Consider the following 19,945-nt stretch of genomic DNA (forward strand, 5'->3'; position numbering starts at 1 on the left):
ATGTAGCCTTATGATTTTTTTTCTAATTAAAGGTGGCACAACAATTTATTTCACATAAGTGCAGCAGTTTGGTCTTCTCTTCCAGGTAGTGAAAACTAAAGTAATTAGCTGATCTTATGGAAGGTTAAAGAAGGGACAAAAATATACTAAAGGAAAATCTTTATCATATCTTGAAACCTTTTCCGGCTAAAGCAATATATTGCAATCATGTAGAAAAGCTTGCATTGTTCTCATTTCCCGTCACATTTTGTGACATGGCATGAACACTACATGGTTTGATCAGCTTCCAGATTTAGCATAAAACATACCCAACCTACAATATTAATATAAATTCCAACCAAATGAAACAAACATACACACGTAGTGTCTTAAACAGATAAAACAGATGTGAGACAATATGGACATTCCCATAACTTACAGACTTAGGTCCCATGCACACGACCGTATTTTTGTCCACCCATAAATACTGGCGTAAATACGGGTCCTTGGTCACACGTATTCGACCCGTATTGCACCAGTATTTATGGACCCGTGCCCGTATTTACGGGCACGTTTTCGCTGCAAAATTACACTGCAGTAATCGGCAGCCCTTCTCTCGATCAGTGCAGGATAGAGAGAAGGGATTGCCCTTTCTGTAATAAAAGTCAAATTAAAATTCATACTTACCCGGCCGTTGTCTTGGTGACGCGTCCCCCCTCTTGACATCCAGTCAAACCTCCCTGGATGACGCGGCAGTCCATGTGACCTCTGCAGCCTGTGATTGGCCTGTGATTGGCTGCAGCGGTCACATGGGCTGTAACATCATCCCAGGAGGCTGGACTGGAGGAAGAAGCAGGGAGTTCTGGGTAAGTATGAACGTCTTTTTTTTTTTTTTTTACAGCTTTATCTATATTGTTATCGGTAGCCACTGTCCCTGGTGCTGAAAGAGTTACTGCCGATCGTTTAACTCTTTCAGCACCCTGGACAGTGACTATACACTGACGTCACCTAGCAACGCTCCCATAATTACGGGTGCACACACGTAGTAACCCGTAATTACGGGAGCCCCATAGACTTCTATGGGCCTGCCCGTGCCGTAATTACGGCCAGAAATAGGGCATGTTCTATATTTTTCAGCAGCACGGGGCACCTTCCCGTAAGCATACGGGGAGGTACCCGTGGCCAATAGAAGTCTATGGGCCCGTAATTACGGGTGTTTTTACGTTCGTGTGCATGGGGCCTAAATTGGGAAAATCATACTCTATATGGTCAAAAGTATTGGGACACCTACGCATCACACCTACAGAAGCGTTTTATCACAACCCATTCTAAATCCATATGCAATAATATGGAGTTGGTCCCCCCTTTGTAGCTTAAACAGCCTCCACTCTTCTGGGATGACTTTCTACAAGATTTTGGAGTGTGTCCGTGGGAATTTTTGCCTATTTATCCAGAACAACATTTGTGAGGTCTGACACTGATGTTGAATGAGAGGACCTGACTCACAATCTCTGTTCTAGTTCATCCCAAAGGTGTACAATGGGGTTGAGGTCAGGGCTCTGTGTGAGCAATTCAAGATCTTCCACACCCAACTCACCTAACTATGTCTTTATGGACCTTGCTTTGTGCACTGGGGCACAGTCATGCTAAAACAGAAAAGGACCTTCCCCAAACTGTTCCCACAAAGTTGGAAGCTATAATTGTTCAAAATTTCTTGGTATTTTGCTAAAGCATTGTTTTCCCTTCCCTGGAACTAAGGGGACTAGGATAAACCCTATAAAAAAAATAACCTCATAGTATTCTCCCCCATCCACCAAACTTTACAGTTGGCACAATGTAGTCAGGCAGGTAATGTTCTCCTGGCATTCGCCAAACCCAGATTCATCCTCTGCCAGATATAGAAGCCTGATTTGTCACTCCACAGAAGACCTTTCCACTGCTCCAGAGTGCAGTGGCAGTGTGCTTTACATCACTTCATCCGACACTTGGCATTGTGCTTGGTGATGTAAGGTGTTATGTCCGCAGCCGCTGACTGCCGCCATCCCCTTCGTTCAGCAGTCGCGACCGCAGGACTGTGTATCTTTGCCGGCGCCTCCCTTCCCAGGGATGCCGGTGCACTCTGCTCTCTCCTCCTCCCTCGGTCTGTGACCGTAGGGTGAGCATGCGCGCACTCGTCCCAGTTCTTAAAGGGCTAGCGCACGCATCAGTAAAACTGTCTCCAGCCTATCCCTGAGCACCCTGGATCTTATAAGTCCCCTGCCCCTTTCTCCAGTGCCTGAGCAAAATGGACAAACCTAGTGTTATCCTGCGAAGGTTCTGTACCCTGTGTCCTTAGTCTGTTACCTATCAATAAGATGTATCCCTAGTCTGTTAGCTATTTTTACCCTGTATCCAAAAATCTGGCACCAGCATTCTTCCAGCAATCCAGCACATGCGTGCTTCCAGCAATCCGGCACCTGCGTGCTTCCAGTAATCCGGCACTATCCTGCATCCTGTAATCCAGCACCAGCCTGCTACAAGTAATCTGGTTTCTGTCTACTACCACCATTGTACCATCTGCCTGTCTCTGCCTAGCTTCTGATTGGCCAGCAGCTACTCAGCCTGGACCACCTCAAGAGGTAGCGACCCGGCAGTCTCCCCACAGCGAAGACCGGATCCCTGTAGAGAAGTTAAAGTGTGAAGACCGGGGAGGCTGCTTAGGCAACACCCTTAGAGGTGGCCCTACACCAATCCAGTGGAGTAGCCCATTGGGTCCACAAATTTGCTGGTCCTTACATAAGGCATGCATGCAGCTTTTCGGCCATGGAAACCCATGCCATGAAGCTCCTGTTTTTGTGCAGATGTTAATGGCAGAGGAGGTTTGGCAGTTATTAAGTCAGCAGAGCTTTGGCAACTTTTATGTACTATGCGACTCAGCACTCGGTGATCCCGCTCTGTAACTTTACATGTTTTGCCGCTGTGTGACCGAATTTCTGTGGTTCCTAAACACTTCCACTTTGCAATAATACCACACACATCGTGAAATATCTAAGAGGGAAGAAATTTCAGGAACTGACCTGTTGCAACGCTGGCATCTTTTTTCATACTGTAATTCACTGAGCTCTTGAGAACGACCCATTCTTTCACAAATGTTTGTAAAGGCGACTACATGGCGAGGTGCTGGATTTTATACACCTGTGGCAATGGGACCGAATGAAAACCTGAATTCAATGATTAAATGGTGTGTCCCAATACTTTTGTCCATAAAGTGTATCTGTTATATGAATGGACCAACATAAGCAGTTGGTAATTATTCAGCCACATTTGAGTGTTCATGGCGATCTAAGATTGGTTCACTAAAAGTATGGGAGGTGCTGGTGTTGCAGCCCAGATTATTTTAAAGAGGTTCTTCACTTTACACAGCCCAGAGCTTTACAGGAACTGTACTGACAACAGAGGTAACACCACCTTGAGAGGATTAAAAATATGATTTATACATGAATGTAATGAGCAACCATTAACAAATACAGAATTCTATAAAGAAATTGCTCCAAATGCTAATAGTCATGATTTTATTTGGTCAAGAGCCAAACACGAATATATGTCTGGCTAGGAATTACACAGTTGTCAATCATGGACTGATGTGGGTCACTCTGGCTTTGAAACATTTGCACCAGTGTCTATAGTGCCTACAATGCAACCGGTTGTGGGCTTTGCAGCGGTGCCACTGTCAGAGACCTTAGAATGGGCCACTTGTGTTACGGCTAGCTATGTCACCAGGGTGTAGGAACTCAAGGTCAACACAAGACAATGTAAAGACAAAATAGTTGGGAGATGTCAGTAAAAAGGAGAACATTAATAATGAATATTATGGTAAAAATAACAAATAACAGAAAGATAAACCAGTGTGACCATAGCTATATGGAAAGTCATATTTGAGAGGTTTGAAGCTCCTGGGCCCATGAAAACTCCATACCAAGGCCCCCACCTACCACGTGCCATTTATACTACTGGTGCTATCTAATGTGGCAGAGGGGCCTTTGGGGCACCTGTGCCCGAGTGTGACTGCGATCTCTACACCACCTATGGCTAAATGCCTGATAAAAAATACACAGAGCTGCAAATCATTCTGTTAAAATCTTTTAATTCTTTATACAAACTAGTCGTGTCCACAATGCAACAAAGATGGGGGATTGTTTGACAGCTTATTACTAAACCTGGTCAGAATTATTTGTTCAAATGGCCCATAAAATACCTGCTGCCCATAGAAAGCTATTATTATATTATAGTTTACATATTTTTACACGATTTATGTAAGAATGCCATATGCTGATTTCCCAGCATGCATCTCCAGACTGAGAGCAGGACTTGGAGCCATCGTCCATAACCACTTCATGGGTACTCCGTCCTCTCCTAACTGCTCTGAGTTATTGTCTGTGACCATGACAATTACATCTGTTAGGAGACCAGACTCTTTAGTCACTGAGGCACAAAGTGATGTCATTTGATTGATATGCCAGAAGGGACAACTCACGGGAAGCCATTGCAATAATGTTACGTGAGACGTATCTGTTACACAAGTCAAGGGTCTTTTTGTCTTGAATTTAGGCTATACCATTAAAGGGTTTGTCTGAGATTAGAAAAAGTTTTTTTTTTCTTTTTACAAAACCAGTACTATTCTTGTCCAGGACTGGTCCGGTATTGAAGCTCAGACCTATTCACTTGAATCGGACTGGACTGCAATACCAATCACAGTATTATTGTACAGGGTTAGAAAGCATGGCTGTTTTCTCACACCTGTTCATGGGTTGCAGCCTCATTCACTTCAATGGAGCAGAACTGCAATTAGAAACAGATTTGTCCAGCATATAGAATAAAAAACATTATTCCAAGGTGACTTAGTTCGAAAATAGAGCGAGTCGCTAACGCTTTTCGAGCGCAGGACACGCTCTTAATCATAGCCCAGCTGCAATACCAGACCCATCTTATGCACAGGTGTAACTAAAAGTAGTCATGTTTTTCTAACCCTGGACAATCCCTTTAATTCAGTCATAAAATTTATCATGCTGAATACAACCAGAAGATCCTATGTTGGGCACAACATTTTCAACAAAAAACTCTATTCCTCGTTATTTCATCGTTTTTCCTTCTAAGAACGACACAAAAGATTTAAATGAATGTATATTTATACAAAAGTGTATTTCCGTCTGAGATGCATTCCCATCTATCTGAACTTGACACACAAAGAATGTATTGATTTGCAGCTTTATTGAATTGGCCACTATATTCTTTTGTTAATTGAAATACGGACTGGGCACCAGTAATAAAAGAGATGCTTGTTATGGCTGGCAACGGGGGGCCCCAACTCCGTTACAGGTGTCGAGATACCATAGAAACAGAAATACTTCACGGTATCCACGGTAGTTCGTGGAGAGTAGAGCCAAATGGATTTGGGTTTATTATTAATGGCAAAAAGTTCCAAAATCAAACTTTGATATCCTGATTCTACGTGGGCTGTCTATAAATCTCATGTAACAGTGGACATTAATATATGCCTGAAAAACGTGTTAGAAACTGCAAATTACCTAATCAACAGTGACAAATGCTAATTTTTAATTTATGATAGTCTTTTATTTTTGGTTATTAACCAATTGTAGGCCACACATTTCTTCTAACGGTTGCACAATCAACAGGTGTGAATATAATGTTTGGCATCCACTGGCAAGTTGACAAGTCCATCATTAACATTGGAAATCACTATGATAGTGATAAACACGATCACAGAACAAATCATCTTCATAAGGAACCAGACTGTTAATACTTGTGATTTATTATAAATATAGTAAAGAACCATTTCAATATATTGCAGAATCTACCTAAAAAAAACACACCCAAAAATATATGAATCCTTGAGTTGTCCTCTTCTGTGAAAATATGAACCATCGCGTGGGATATCACCATTTAGTGCCATCCACTACCCGGTAACATCCGGTCTTCACCATCTATGGTTACCTATATTTTTGCAAACATATCTTATGGTGGCACCTGTGCTATGTGTATTATTTTAGCACTGTATATCTGTATATTTCTGCACTAAATAGTGCTGTCATTTGAAGACGTGCACTGTAAGAAACGTATTATGTGAGCACGGTATGGTGGTATTATTATTAACAATATAGGACTATTATTTGGGACTATTACTGTATCTCTGTGTGCTGCTTATTTTATATATGTCATGAAATTTCATATTTATTACGGAAGCATTCTTCCCTAGAAGCATTGCTTCCCAGGGAGAATATAGTGCTTTATGGAGGTAACATATGGTGGCACACATAGTGCTATGAGCATGAGCTCGAGGCAATATTAATATTTATTTCACCTTAAAAAAAAAACATTTTTGGTCACCATTACACTTCTTATAGTTGTCAACCAGCCATTATCTACCTAGATGGCAAATTTGCCTCGTTTTGGAATGAAACAGGGATGAGAGATATATCACTGCATACCGAGGCGGTCTTGCATTTAGAAGTTTGTTAAAGCTCAGTGACAACCCTTTAACAAGCTGCAATTAGAGCCACTTCCTGTTGTCATAAAATAAAAAACACAACAAATAAATGTCTGACTATAATTACAATCAACATTAAGGCCACGTTCAGAAGTGGCGGAATTGCTGTTGAATTCCGCTGTGGACAGTCCGCAGTGGAATTTGGCAGCAGCCGTTTTTTAAATTTCTTTCTATACATTTTTAGGAAACTTAGTACAGACGTTGCGTAAAATAACTGTGCGGAATTTAGGCATTCACCAATAATATGCTCGTGATAACTTATTGGAATTTGACTTACCCTGTTCTTGGTTTAGGATGTTCTGTTTCTGTGGACTGTGTCTCCTTGGTGTCTGATGGCGTAGGCTTTGGCCTATGGACATGCTTGTGTTGTAGATCATTCCCCTTTTCAATGGGTTCTTTTTCACCAGGCAGTCCATGAGCAAAGGTTGATATCCCATGAACTTCAAAAATAGGTCCTATGGGAGAAGATCCAGCAGAGTAGATATGTGGTCTTACCAAAGTACAAGAGGCCAAAATCATCAGTCCAAGACAGCATATTGTAGCATACAGTTTCCCTGCCATAGCTCTCTGTCTTCTACACACAAACCCACTTGAACTTCTAAGTGCTAGAACTGAATGACTTTAAGAATCCCCTTTGAACAGCCTTGAAGTTTAAAACTAGGGGTGGGGGAACTTTTTAACAAAGAACGGAAAAAACGCACAATCCCTCCCAGCTACTGTGGAAATGTGAAAGGTCAGGAGACAATGTGAGGGCCTGTTCCTGTGTGGTGAGCACAAAACTTAGGGATGAGAGCCTGGAGACGGGAAAAAAAAGGAATATTTTTTCAAGGAAGCTGTGCTGCCTGTTGGCAGCCTCCACTGAGCGACTGCTCTCAGGAACAGTCTTATCAGAGCCCCTATGCCTGGTCTGTGTAAAACTGGGCTGTAGTGGGCGGAAAAAGGATGTTAGTTCAAGGCAGAGCAAATATTGTAACGTTTACATTAGGTTTCCTCAAAACCAGTACATATATATTGCCATTCATACTCTACATTAAATTACTCTAACTATATATGTATATATATATATATATATATATATATATATATATATATATATATATATATATATATATATATATATCACTGTACAATGCTCTTCAATAAATGTATAATACTGCTATTTACAACATTTTACTACACTATATACATTTAGTGTTAATTACTAGATGTGAATTAGGAAAAGGAAAATACAATTTACAAAATCGAAGAACTTCTCTTTTCTGCACTGTATCTATCCACAACATATCCACATAAAAATCAGCATGATTTACTTCTACGTTGAAAAGAGTAAAAACCAGGGTAAAGGTCTGGAACAGAATGAGCATGCTGCAGACTGGAAAATCTGTAGCATGCGCTGATTTCTGTGCGTAAACCATTCAGCAGTGTGTGGATGAGATTATATGACATTGTCACCGAGTCTGTCGTATTTTCTCTCATGGGGCAAGCAGAGGGCGAGGTGTACCCACCTTGTCACCAACAGATTTGATATGTGGCTAAACTGGAGAGCAGTGTCTAAGGGGACCCCTGGTCTTCAATCTTTAACTCCTGTACAAGGATCTGGACTTTGCTACAGGGGAACCCCAGGTCGCTACTCCCAGAGTAGTCTACCTTGGTGGTGGCCATCATTTTAGGTGTAGAGACAGATAGTGTGATCAGGTAAAGCAGAAAGTCAGAACAGGCTGCAAGGTACAAAACAAGTCACGTAGCTAAAGGTCAGGGCAGGCAGTTATAGTTTGTCACGGGTAACAAGGCAAAAGGTCAGGGCAGGCACAGAAAGTCAAGGTACAGGCAGAGGTCACAACATGGGGAATTCAACATGCGAGATAGCTGAGAATTCTAGGAACTCAAGGAACACGAGATAAACCAAATTGCTCTGGCAAGAAATTGATAAAAAGGCTGGACCTTAAATATCCAAGCAAGCTGGCTAAAAATAATTTTAGCACACACTGTCTCTTTAAGAAAGCAAGGCTCAAACAGGCGGTGTCTCCCTTCACGCTCACCAAATGGTACTTGTTAGAAACTTTAAAGGGTATGCTGGGTCGTCTGCATTTGCGGGATAGCTAAATTTCATACCAAACTAAACCAGGATTTTCTTTTCCCGGGAAGGGGGGAGGGGTTTATGCCCCCTTTTCCTTACTACTGCTTCATGTATTTTTGATACAAATCAAGGTGCAATTTCTTTATTCGTTATATTACACATTGTGGTAATATTGTTTATTATGTTTGGGCCTGCATGCTCCTATTTGTTGTATGGTTTTGTATAACTTGAAGAAAAAAAAAAAAAAAAAAAAGAAAGCAAGGCTAACGATAGCCTCCTGCTCTGCCATTACGGAAGCCGATTAGGCCCCGCCCGGAGGCGGAGTCTGATCGGCTTGCTGTCAGTGAACAACTGACAGTTCTAATACATTGCACTACATAGGTAGTGCAATGTATTAGAACAGCAATCAAACAGTTGGACCTTCAAGTCCCCTAGTGGGACTAAAAAAAAGTGTACAAAAAGTAAAAATAAAAGCTTCAAGTAATAAAATAAAACAAAACACTATTTCCCTTTTTCCCTTATCAAGTCATTTATTATTGAAAAAAATAAAGAAACTATATATATTTGGTATCGCTGCGTCCGTAACGACCTGAATTCTAAAAATATAATGTTATTTATCCAGCGCAGTAAACGCCATAAAAAAAACAACTAAAAAACATTGCCAGAATTGCTGTTTTTTGGTCACTTTGTCTTCCAAAAATTGAAATAAAAAGTGATCAAAAAGTCGCATGTATTCAAAAATGGTACCTATAAAACTATAGCTCGTCTCGCAAAAAACAGGCCCTCATACAGTTCCGTCGACTAAATAATTAAAAAGTTATGGCTCTTAAAACATGGTGAAAGAAAAAATACATTCTTTTTACAAAAGGAATTTTATTGTGCAAAAAGCTGTAAAACATAAAAAAGTGCTATAAATTAGGTATCGTCGGAATCGTACTGACCCGCAGAATAACGTTAACATGTAATTAATTTATGACGCATGGTGAACGCTGTATAAAAAAAAACTATGCCAGAATTGCTGTTTTTTGGTCACCTTGTCTCCCAAAAAGAAGGATAAAAAAATTATCAAAAAGTCGCATGTACCCCAAAATGGTGGCAATAATAACTACAGCTCATCCCGCAAAAAACAGCCCTCAAACCACTACGTCTATGAAAAAATAAAATAAGTTAAGGCTCCAATAAGTCAGAAAATAAAAAATATGCAGATGTGCAGCCCGAGGGGAACATTTCTTCTATTACAAGAGGCACTAAAATTAGGGAACCAGGAAGGTGAGGGCCCAAACATATCTGCTGGAAGCGACGGTGCCCGTATTATACCAGAAAAACACTTCCCAGCAAAATTCCCCAAACTGCAAAGGTGTGGCGTGTGGACCAAAAGGAGATAAGAAAGGACATTTATCAGTGCGACACTGGCCTGTGCAGAAAGGATTGCTTCACAGCATAACACACATCTATGGATTATTTTTCCCCATTATAATACCACCTGACTATGCCCCTGATGTACTCTGCCCAGCTTACATATGCCCCCACATTATAACCGAAATACCAGTAATACTCCAAAAAAAAACTACTACCAAGCAAATTCCACGCTCCAAAAGCCAAATGGCGCTCCCTCCCCTCTGAGCCCTAGAGTGTGCTCAAACTGCAGTTTACTTCCACATATATGGCATCGCCATATCCAGGAGAACCCTTTTAACAATTTTTGGGGTATGTGTTTCCAGTGGCACAAGCTGGGCACAACGTATTTGGCACTGAAATAGCATACCTAGGGAAAAATTTTTGTTTTTACATTGCACCATCCGCAGCGCATTCATTTAATGAAAAGACGTGTGGGGTGAAAATGCTCACTACAACCCTTAATAAATGCCTTGAGGGGTGCAGCTTCCAAAATGGGATCAGTTCTCAGGGGTTTATTTTATGATTTCACATCAGAGCCTTGTGAACCAATACTTTGTAAGTCGCCAAATTAGGCCTCAATTTCGCATGGTACTCTTTCACTCCTGAGCCCTGTCAATCGTCCAGGCAAAAGATTAGTGCCCCATGTAGGGTGTTTCTAAAACCGGGAAATACAGCATAATAATTAGAAAGCTGTCTTATTAGGGTGGCACAAGCTGGGCACCACATATTGGCATATCTATGGAAAAATTCCCATTTTCTCTCTGCAACATCGAGTGCACACTAATTTCTGCAATACACCTGCAGGGTTAACATGTTCACTACACCCCTAGATGAATACCTTGATCTGTGTTGTTTCCAAAATAGGGTCACTTCTGGCGGGTTTCCACTGTTTTGGTCCCACAGGGGCTTTGCAAATGCGACATAGCGACCAGAAACCAATCCAGCAAAATCTGCACTCCAAAAGCCAAATGGCGCTCTTTCTTTTCTGAGCCCTACTGTGTGCCCAAACAGCAGTTTATGACCACATATGGGGTATTGCCGTACTCAGGAGAAATTGCTTTACAAATGTTGTGGTGCTTTTTCTCCTTTAATTTGTTGAGAAAGTGAAAGGTTTTGAGCTAAATCTATGTCTTCTTGGGAAAAAATGTAATAAAATCTATGAAACACCTGTGGAGTCAAAATGCTCACTACACCCCTAGATTAATTCCTCATGGGCTGTAGTATCCCAAATGGAGTCCCTTTTGGGGAGTTTCCACTATTTTGGACCCACAGGGGCTTTGCAAGTCGACATTGTGCCAAGAAACCAATCCAGCAAAATCTGCGCTCCAAAAGCCAAATGGCGTTCCTCCCCTTCTAAGCCTTGCCGTGTGCCTAAGCAGCATTTTTTTGCCCAAATGTGGGGTATTTACATACACTGGAGAAGTTACTTTACAAATGTAGGGGGTCTTTTTCTTTTTTATTCCTTGTGGAATTTTTTTTTGCTAAAACTACATCTTATTGGAAAAATGTCAAAACATTTTCACGTCCAAATTCTTATAAAATCTATGAAAAACCTGTGGATTGTTAGGGATCTGCCAGGTACTTCATCTAGCTATACTCCTGGGATTAATCAATCCACACCTGAGGCCAGACCTGTTCGACTGACACCATCTCCCACCAACCAGGGTGGCAGGCTCAGGAGTGGGAGAGCCTATCGCGGCCTGGTCTCTCGGAGTTAGCTCCGCCCCCTGCCCTTTATTACCTGCCCTGTGCTCTCCCTCAGTGCTTGTAATTCTTTTGGATTCCTGGCCCCACTGCTGCTTGCTCCAGCCTGCTTCTGCCGTGCTTCTGCCTTGCTGCAGTTCTGCTTGACCTGCTTTGCTTGCCCTGGCTTGCTTCTGTCTCCGTGCCCGCTCGGGTGTACTCACTTCGTCCTGGTCCTGACTGTTCGTTCGCCGCCCCGTTTCCTCGTGGCGTTCCGTGGCTACTGCCCCTTCCCTTGCGTGTTCCCCGTTTGTCTTCCAGTGCACTTAGCCAGCGTAGGGACCGCCGCCCAGTTGTACCTCGTCGCCTAGGGCGGGTCGTTGCAAGTAGGCAGGGACAGGGCGGTGGGTAGATTAGGGCTCACTTTCCCTTCACCTCCTTCCTGCCATTACATAATTACAAGCCCTTACCTAGTCTACCCTTTCTCCTACGCTGACGCTATCATGGACCCCCTTGAGACCCTGACCCAGCAGATGCAGGGCCTCTCCCTACAGGTCCAGGCCCTGGCCCAAAGGGTCAATCAGGGTGACGCTGCTTTAGTAGTACCCCTCACCTCACCTCTAGAACCCGACCTCAAGTTACCTGACCGGTTTTCAGGGGACCGTAAGACGTTTCTCTCCTTCCGGGAGAGTTGCAGACTGTATTTCCGCCTAAAGCCCCACTCCTCAGGTTCCGAGAACCAGCGGGTGGGTATCATCATATCCCGACTCCAGGAAGGGCCCCAAGAGTGGGCCTTCTCCTTGGCTCCTGACGCCCCTGAACTTTCCTCTGTTGATCGTTTTTTCTCTGCCCTCGGACTCATTTACGACGAGACTGACAGGACTGCTTTAGCCGAGAGTCAGCTGGTGACCTTACGTCAGGGTAGGAGACCGGTTGAGGAATACTGTTCTGATTTTAGGAAGTGGTGCGTAGCTTCTCAGTGGAACGATCCGGCCCTAAGGTGCCAGTTTAGGTTAGGATTATCTGACGCCCTGAAGGATCTGCTGGTTAGCTACCCCTCGCCTGACTCCCTTGACCAGGTTATGGCCCTAGCAGTACGACTTGACCGACGTCTCAGGGAACGTCAGCTAGAACGCTTCAGTGTGCTCCCCTCTGACTTTTCTGCGATTCCCCCCGAGGTCCCGTCTCCTCGCCCCTCCACGGAGGACTCGGAGGTACCTATGCAACTCGGGGCCTCCATGTCCCCTCGACAACGTAGGGAGTTTCGCAGAATGAATGGTCTCTGCTTCTACTGTGGGGACGACAAGCATCTACTGAACACCTGTCCCAGGCGCAAGAATAAGAAGCCGGAAAACTTCCGCGCCTAAGTGATCATCGGGGAGGTCACTTGGGCGCACAGGTATTTCCCGTTAATGTGAAACGCAATAAAATTTTGCTTCCCTTTCAGGTCTCGTTTGCTGGCCGGTCTGCCACGGGCAGTGCTTTCGTGGATTCTGGCTCATCTGCTAATATCATGTCTGTGGAATTTGCTATGTCTCTAAAGATGCCTTGTATTGATTTACCTTATCCTATCCCTGTAGTAGGAATCGACTCAACCCCCCTTGCTAATGGTTATTTTACTCAGCATACCCCTGTTTTTGAACTCCTGGTTGGCTCCATGCATTTGGAGCAGTGCTCTGTACTGGTGATGCAGGGATTATCGTCTGATCTGGTATTAGGTCTTCCCTGGTTGCAGTTGCATAATCCCACGTTTGATTGGAATACTGGGGATCTCACCAAATGGGGTAATGAATGTCTGATGTCATGTCTTTCTGTTAACTCTATTTCTCCCCGGGAGGAGGTAAACACACTTCCTGAGTTTGTTCAGGACTTCGCCGATGTGTTTTCCAAGGAGGCCTCTGAGGTGTTGCCCCCCCATAGAGATTACGATTGCGCCATCGATTTGGTGCCTGGTGCCAAGCTTCCTAAGGGTAGGATATTTAATCTTTCATGTCCTGAACGTGAAGCGATGAGGGTATATATCCAAGAATGCCTGGCCAAGGGTTTCATTCGCCCCTCGACTTCTCCTGTAGGTGCTGGCTTCTTCTTCGTGGGGAAGAAGGATGGTGGTCTTAGGCCGTGCATTGATTATCGTAACCTGAATAAGGTCACCGTAAGGAACCAGTACCCACTTCCTTTGATTCCGGATCTTTTTAATCAGGTTCAGGGAGCCCAGTGGTTTTCTAAGTTCGATCTACGGGGGGCATATAACCTTATCCGCATCAAAGAGGGGGATGAGTGGAAAACTGCGTTCAACACACCCGAGGGTCATTTCGAATACCTGGTCATGCCCTTTGGGTTGTGTAATGCCCCTGCTGTCTTCCAGAATTTTATTAATGAAATCCTGAGAGATTACCTGGGGATATTTCTTGTTGTGTACCTTGATGACATACTGGTGTTTTCCAAGGACTGGTCCTCCCACGTGGAGCATGTCAGGAAGGTGCTCCAGGTCCTTCGGGAGAATAATCTGTTTGCTAAGACTGAAAAATGTGTCTTTGGGGTACAGGAGATACCATTTTTAGGGCAAATCCTCACTCCTCATGAATTCCGCATGGACCCTGCCAAGGTTCAAGCTGTGGCGGAATGGGTCCAACCTGCCTCCCTTAAGGCGTTACAGTGTTTTTTAGGGTTCGCCAACTGTTACAGGAGATTTATTGCCAACTTCTCGGTCGTCGCTAAGCCTCTTACGGACCTCACCCGCAAGGGTGCCGATGTCCTCCATTGGCCCCCTGAGGCCGTCCAGGCCTTTGAGACTCTCAAGAAGTGCTTTATCTCGGCCCCCGTGCTGATTCAGCCCAACCAAGAGGAGCCATTTATTGTGGAGGTTGACGCTTCCGAGGTGGGAGTGGGGGCCGTCTTGTCCCAGGGTACCAGCTCCCTCACCCATCTCCGCCCCTGTGCTTACTTCTCTAGGAAGTTTTCGCCCACGGAGAGTAACTATGATATTGGCAACCGCGAACTTCTAGCCATTAAATGGGCGTTTGAGGAGTGGCGGCACTTCCTGGAGGGGGCCAGACACCAGGTAACGGTCCTTACGGATCACAAGAATCTGGTTTTCCTAGAATCGGCCCAGAGGCTTAATCCTAGACAAGCTCGGTGGGCACTATTCTTTACCAGATTTAATTTCTTGGTTACCTATAGGGCTGGGTCCAAGAATATTAAGGCTGACGCTCTGTCACGTAGTTTCATGGCCAATCCTCCTTCCGAGAAGGATCCCGCTTGTATTTTACCCCCTGGTATAATCGTCTCTGCCACGGATTCTGATTTAGCTTCTGATATCGCGGCTGATCAGGGTGCAGCTCCCGGGAACGTCCCTGGGGACAAACTGTTTGTTCCCCTGCAATACCGGCTGAGGGTACTCAGGGAAAAACATGACTCCGCTCTATCTGGTCATCCTGGCATCTTGGGCACCAAACACCTCATTACCAGAAACTATTGGTGGCCTGGGTTGCCTAAAGATGTTAGGGCTTACGTCGCCGCTTGTGAGGTTTGCGCTAGGTCCAAAACCCCTAGGTCCCGACCTGCGGGCCTACTACGTTCCTTGCCCATTCCCCAGAGACCTTGGACCCATATCTCCATGGATTTTATCACCGATTTGCCTCCATCTCAGGGCAAGTCGGTGGTGTGGGTGGTAGTCGACCGCTTCAGCAAGATGTGCCACTTTGTGCCCCTTAAGAAGCTACCTAACGCCAAGACGTTAGCTTCTTTGTTCGTGAAACACATCCTGCGTCTCCATGGGGCCCCAGTCAATATCGTTTCTGACAGAGGGGTACAATTTGTTTCCTTATTTTGGAGAGCTTTTTGTAAAAAGTTGGAGATTGATCTGTCCTTCTCCTCCGCCTTCCATCCCGAAACTAATGGCCAAACGGAAAGGACCAACCAATCCCTGGAACAATATTTAAGGTGTTTCATCTCGGACTGTCAATTCGATTGGGTCTCATTCCTTCCCCTTGCTGAATTTTCCCTGAATAACCGGGTCAGTAACTCGTCAGGGGTCTCCCCGTTTTTCTGTAATTTCGGGTTTAACCCAAGGTTCTCCTCCGTCTCCCCTGGTTGTTCCAATAATCCTGAGGTAGAGGAGGTTCATCGGGAACTGTGCACTGTCTGGGCCCAGGTTCAGAAGAACCTAGAGGCGTCCCAGAGCGCACAAAAGATTCAGGCGGATAGTAGACGTTCTGCTAACCCCCGGTTTGTCGTTGGGGATTTGGTCTGGTTGTCGTCCAGGAACTTGCGCCTTAAGGTCCCGTCCAGGAAGTTTGCTCCCCGATTCATTGGACCTTATAAGATCATTGAAGTCCTCAACCCTGTATCCTTCCGTCTGGAGCTCCCCCCATCCTTTCGCATACATGACGTCTTCCATGCCTCCCTCCTTAAACGCTGCTCCCCGTCCTGGTCCCCCTCGAGGATACCTCCTGTTCCCGTTCTCACCCCTGAGGGGGTGGAATTCGAGGTGGCCAAGATTATGGACAGTAGGATGGTCCAGGGCTCCCTCCAGTACCTGGTCCATTGGAAAGGATACGGGCCGGAGGAGAGGACTTGGGTACCTGCCCGTGATGTTCACGCTGGGGTATTGATCAGGAGGTTCCACCTCCTCTTCCCCACTAAACCGGGTCCCCTTAGTAAGGGTCCGGTGGCCCCTCATAAAAGGGGGAGTACTGTTAGGGATCTGCCAGGTACTTCATCTAGCTATACTCCTGGGATTAATCAATCCACACCTGAGGCCAGACCTGTTCGACTGACACCATCTCCCACCAACCAGGGTGGCAGGCTCAGGAGTGGGAGAGCCTATCGCGGCCTGGTCTCTCGGAGTTAGCTCCGCCCCCTGCCCTTTATTACCTGCCCTGTGCTCTCCCTCAGTGCTTGTAATTCTTTTGGATTCCTGGCCCCACTGCTGCTTGCTCCAGCCTGCTTCTGCCGTGCTTCTGCCTTGCTGCAGTTCTGCTTGACCTGCTTTGCTTGCCCTGGCTTGCTTCTGTCTCCGTGCCCGCTCGGGTGTACTCACTTCGTCCTGGTCCTGACTGTTCGTTCGCCGCCCCGTTTCCTCGTGGCGTTCCGTGGCTACTGCCCCTTCCCTTGCGTGTTCCCCGTTTGTCTTCCAGTGCACTTAGCCAGCGTAGGGACCGCCGCCCAGTTGTACCTCGTCGCCTAGGGCGGGTCGTTGCAAGTAGGCAGGGACAGGGCGGTGGGTAGATTAGGGCTCACTTTCCCTTCACCTCCTTCCTGCCATTACATGGATTCAAAACGCTCACTACACCCCTAGGTGATTTCCTTCTGGGGTGTAATTTCCAAAATGGGGTCTTTTTTGGGGTGTTTCCTTTGTTTTGGCATCACAAGACCTTTTCAAACCTAACATAGTGCCTAAAATATAATTTAATGGAAAGAAGACCCCAAAATCCTATAGGTTCTCCTTTGCTTCTGAGGCCTGTGCTTCAGTCCATTACCACACTAGGGCCACATGTGGGATATTTCTAAAAACTGCAGAATCTGGGAAATAAATATTAAGTCGTGTCTCTCGGGTAAAACCTTCTATATTACCGATTTTTTTTTATTACAAATGAATTTCTTCAAAAATTTTTTAAATTCCGCCTCTACTTTGCTTTTATTCCTGTGAAACGCCTAAAGGGTTAAGAAGCTTTATAAACGCTGTTTTGAATACTTTTAGGGGTGCAGTTTTTAAAATGGGGTGATTTATGGGGGATTTCTAATATATAAGGCCCTCAAAGCCACTTCACAACTGAACTGGAACCTGTAAAAATAGCCTTTTTAAATTTTCTTGAAAATGTGAGAAATTGATTCTAAAGTTCTAAGTCTTGTAACGTTCTAGAAAAATAAAAGGACGTTCAAAAAAACAATGCAAACATAAAGTAGACATGTGGGAAATGTCAACTAGTAACTATTTTATGTGGTATAGTAATACTGGTCTTGCAAGCAGATACATTTAAAATTAGATAAATGCTAGTTTTTGCTAATTTTCTCTCAATTTTGGTGTTTCTCACAAATAAATATTGAATTTATCGACTCAATTTTTTCACTAACATAAAGTACAATGTGTCACGAGAAAATGATCTCAGAATCACTTGGGTAGGTAAAAGCATTCCAAAGTTATTACCACATAAATTGACACGTCAGATTTGAAAAATAAGGCTTTGTCAGGAAGGTCAAAAGTGGCCACAGCGGGAAGGGGTTAATACAACCATACTGTGATACAGTTCCATGACTACATAATAATAGGGACATACTGTGAGTAAGTTTACAGTGATTAAATAATACTGCCATAATGTGATACAATGCCACCATAACATGATAATAGGGACATACTTTGATTAAAGAGTAACTGTCGTTTTATTAAATATTTGAAATATCATAGTGGAATGTCAGAAGTTTATATCGGTGGGGATCTGTGTGCTGAGACCCCCACTAATTTCTGAAACGAAGGGGCAGAAGCGCTTAGCCGAGTGCAGTGCCCCTTTGGCTGTAATGTATAACTTCGGCTCACCTTCTCTGAGAGGTTGGGTTAGCTAAAGAGGGGCTCGTAGAAGACGTTTCGGCTCTTCCTGGAGTTATACCATTACATCTGGAGGGGCACTGAGCTCGTCTGAGTGCTTCTTCCCCTTCGTTTCAGCACTCTGACCCCCACCGATCAAAACTTCTGACATGTCACTATGAAATTTTTAAAGTTTTATGAAATGTCAGTTACTCTTTGAGTAAGTCTACCATGATTAAATAATTCTGCCATAATGTGAGCAAGAAATACAGTCTTTCCACCATACTGTGATGAATAAACTCCCATGCGGTGATTAAATATTACTGTAAGGGCTGATTCAGACGAACGTTGCGTTTTTGCGCGCGCAAAAAACGCGACGTTTTGCACGCGCAAAAACCACTTGATAGCTCCGTGTGTCATCCGTGTATGATGCGCGGCTGCGTGATTTTCGCACAGCCGCCATCATAGAGATGAGTCTAGTCGACGTCAGTCAGTGTCCAGGGTGCTGAAAGAGTTAACTGATCGGCAGTTAACTCTTTCAGCACCCTCGACAGTGAATGCCGATCACAATATCGAGAATCCTGTTAAAAACAAAGAAATAGTTCGTACTTACCGAGAACTTCCCTCCCGGCCGTTGCCTTGGTGACGCGTCCTTGGTGACGCGCCTCTCTTGACATCGGGCCCCACCTCCCTGGATGACGCCGGAGTCCATGTGACCGCTGCAGCCTGTGCTTGGCCTGTGATTGGCTGCAGCTGTCACTTGGACTGAATTGTCATCCCGGGAGGTCAGACTGGAGGAAGAAGCCGGGAGTTATCGGTAAGTCAGAACTTTTTTTTTTTTAAACGTTCATGTATATTGGGATCGGAAGTCACTGTCCAGGGTGCTGAAACAGTTTAACTCTTTCAGCACCCTGGACAGTGACTATCTCCTGACGTCGCGTACCAGAATTTTTTTTGCCGGGTTCGGCCAAAACGAGTTCGGCCGAACCCGGTGAAGTTCGGTTCTGTTGTCCAGGTTCGCTCATCTCAAAGACACTCCGTTTGGATGTTTGTGAACAGAAAAGCACGTGTGCTTTTCTGTTTACATTCATCCTTATGACAGCTGGTGCGCGAAACAGGCAGTTCGCACGGAAGTGCTTCCGTGCGACCTGCGTGGTTTTCACGCACCCATTGACTTCAATGGGTGCGTGATGCGCGAAATACACGGAGATATTGAACATGTCGTGCTTTTTGCGCAGCGGACAAACGCTGCGCAAAAAACACGGACTGTCTGTACTGCGCCCATAGACTTGTATTGGTCTGTGCGTGGCGCGTGAAAACCACGAGGCCCGCACGGACCCAATACACGTTCGTGTGAATCCCCCCTAATAGAGTAACTAAATACTGCCAAATCATGTCTGAATAATATCACCATGCATTGATACTCACAGCGACATATGAAATGTACTCGATATATATCTATAAAGTAAACATAGTTTACATAGTTACATAGTCACATATTTAGTATGGTTGAAATAGACACAAGAACATCAAGTATAACCAGGGGATGTGTGAAGGTAAGGAGTAGGGTTCATTTGGTGATAATGTGGTTTAGTAGTAAAATGGTAATAATGCATTTTTCCTTCTTGTTGTTGTGGGTGGCTCATAAATTTTGATAAAATGTAGGCAAAGGCCCCATGCGCACGAACGTGCTTTTGTGGCCACAATTCCCCCGAAAATCCACGGGAGCATTGCGGCCCCA

General features: G+C 44.6%; 1 protein-coding gene across 2 annotated transcripts in view; it reads right to left on the minus strand.

Moving 5' to 3' along the window:
- The window catches only part of MMRN2 (multimerin 2), a 43,124-nt gene extending 35,964 nt beyond the window's left edge, over window positions 1–7,160 (minus strand). For both annotated transcript variants that reach the window (XR_012851064.1, XM_075841718.1), the window contains exon 1: window positions 6,801–7,160. Coding sequence is in view for 1 of the 2 variants with exons in the window: in XM_075841718.1 (XP_075697833.1) it covers window positions 6,801–7,084 (284 nt within the window). In the remaining variant the exon portion in view is untranslated. The remainder of the gene's footprint in view (window positions 1–6,800) is intronic.
- Window positions 7,161–19,945: the final 12,785 nt, after the last annotated feature.

This window comes from Rhinoderma darwinii, chromosome 11 (genome assembly GCF_050947455.1).
Source record: "Rhinoderma darwinii isolate aRhiDar2 chromosome 11, aRhiDar2.hap1, whole genome shotgun sequence".
NCBI lineage: Eukaryota > Metazoa > Chordata > Amphibia > Anura > Rhinodermatidae > Rhinoderma > Rhinoderma darwinii.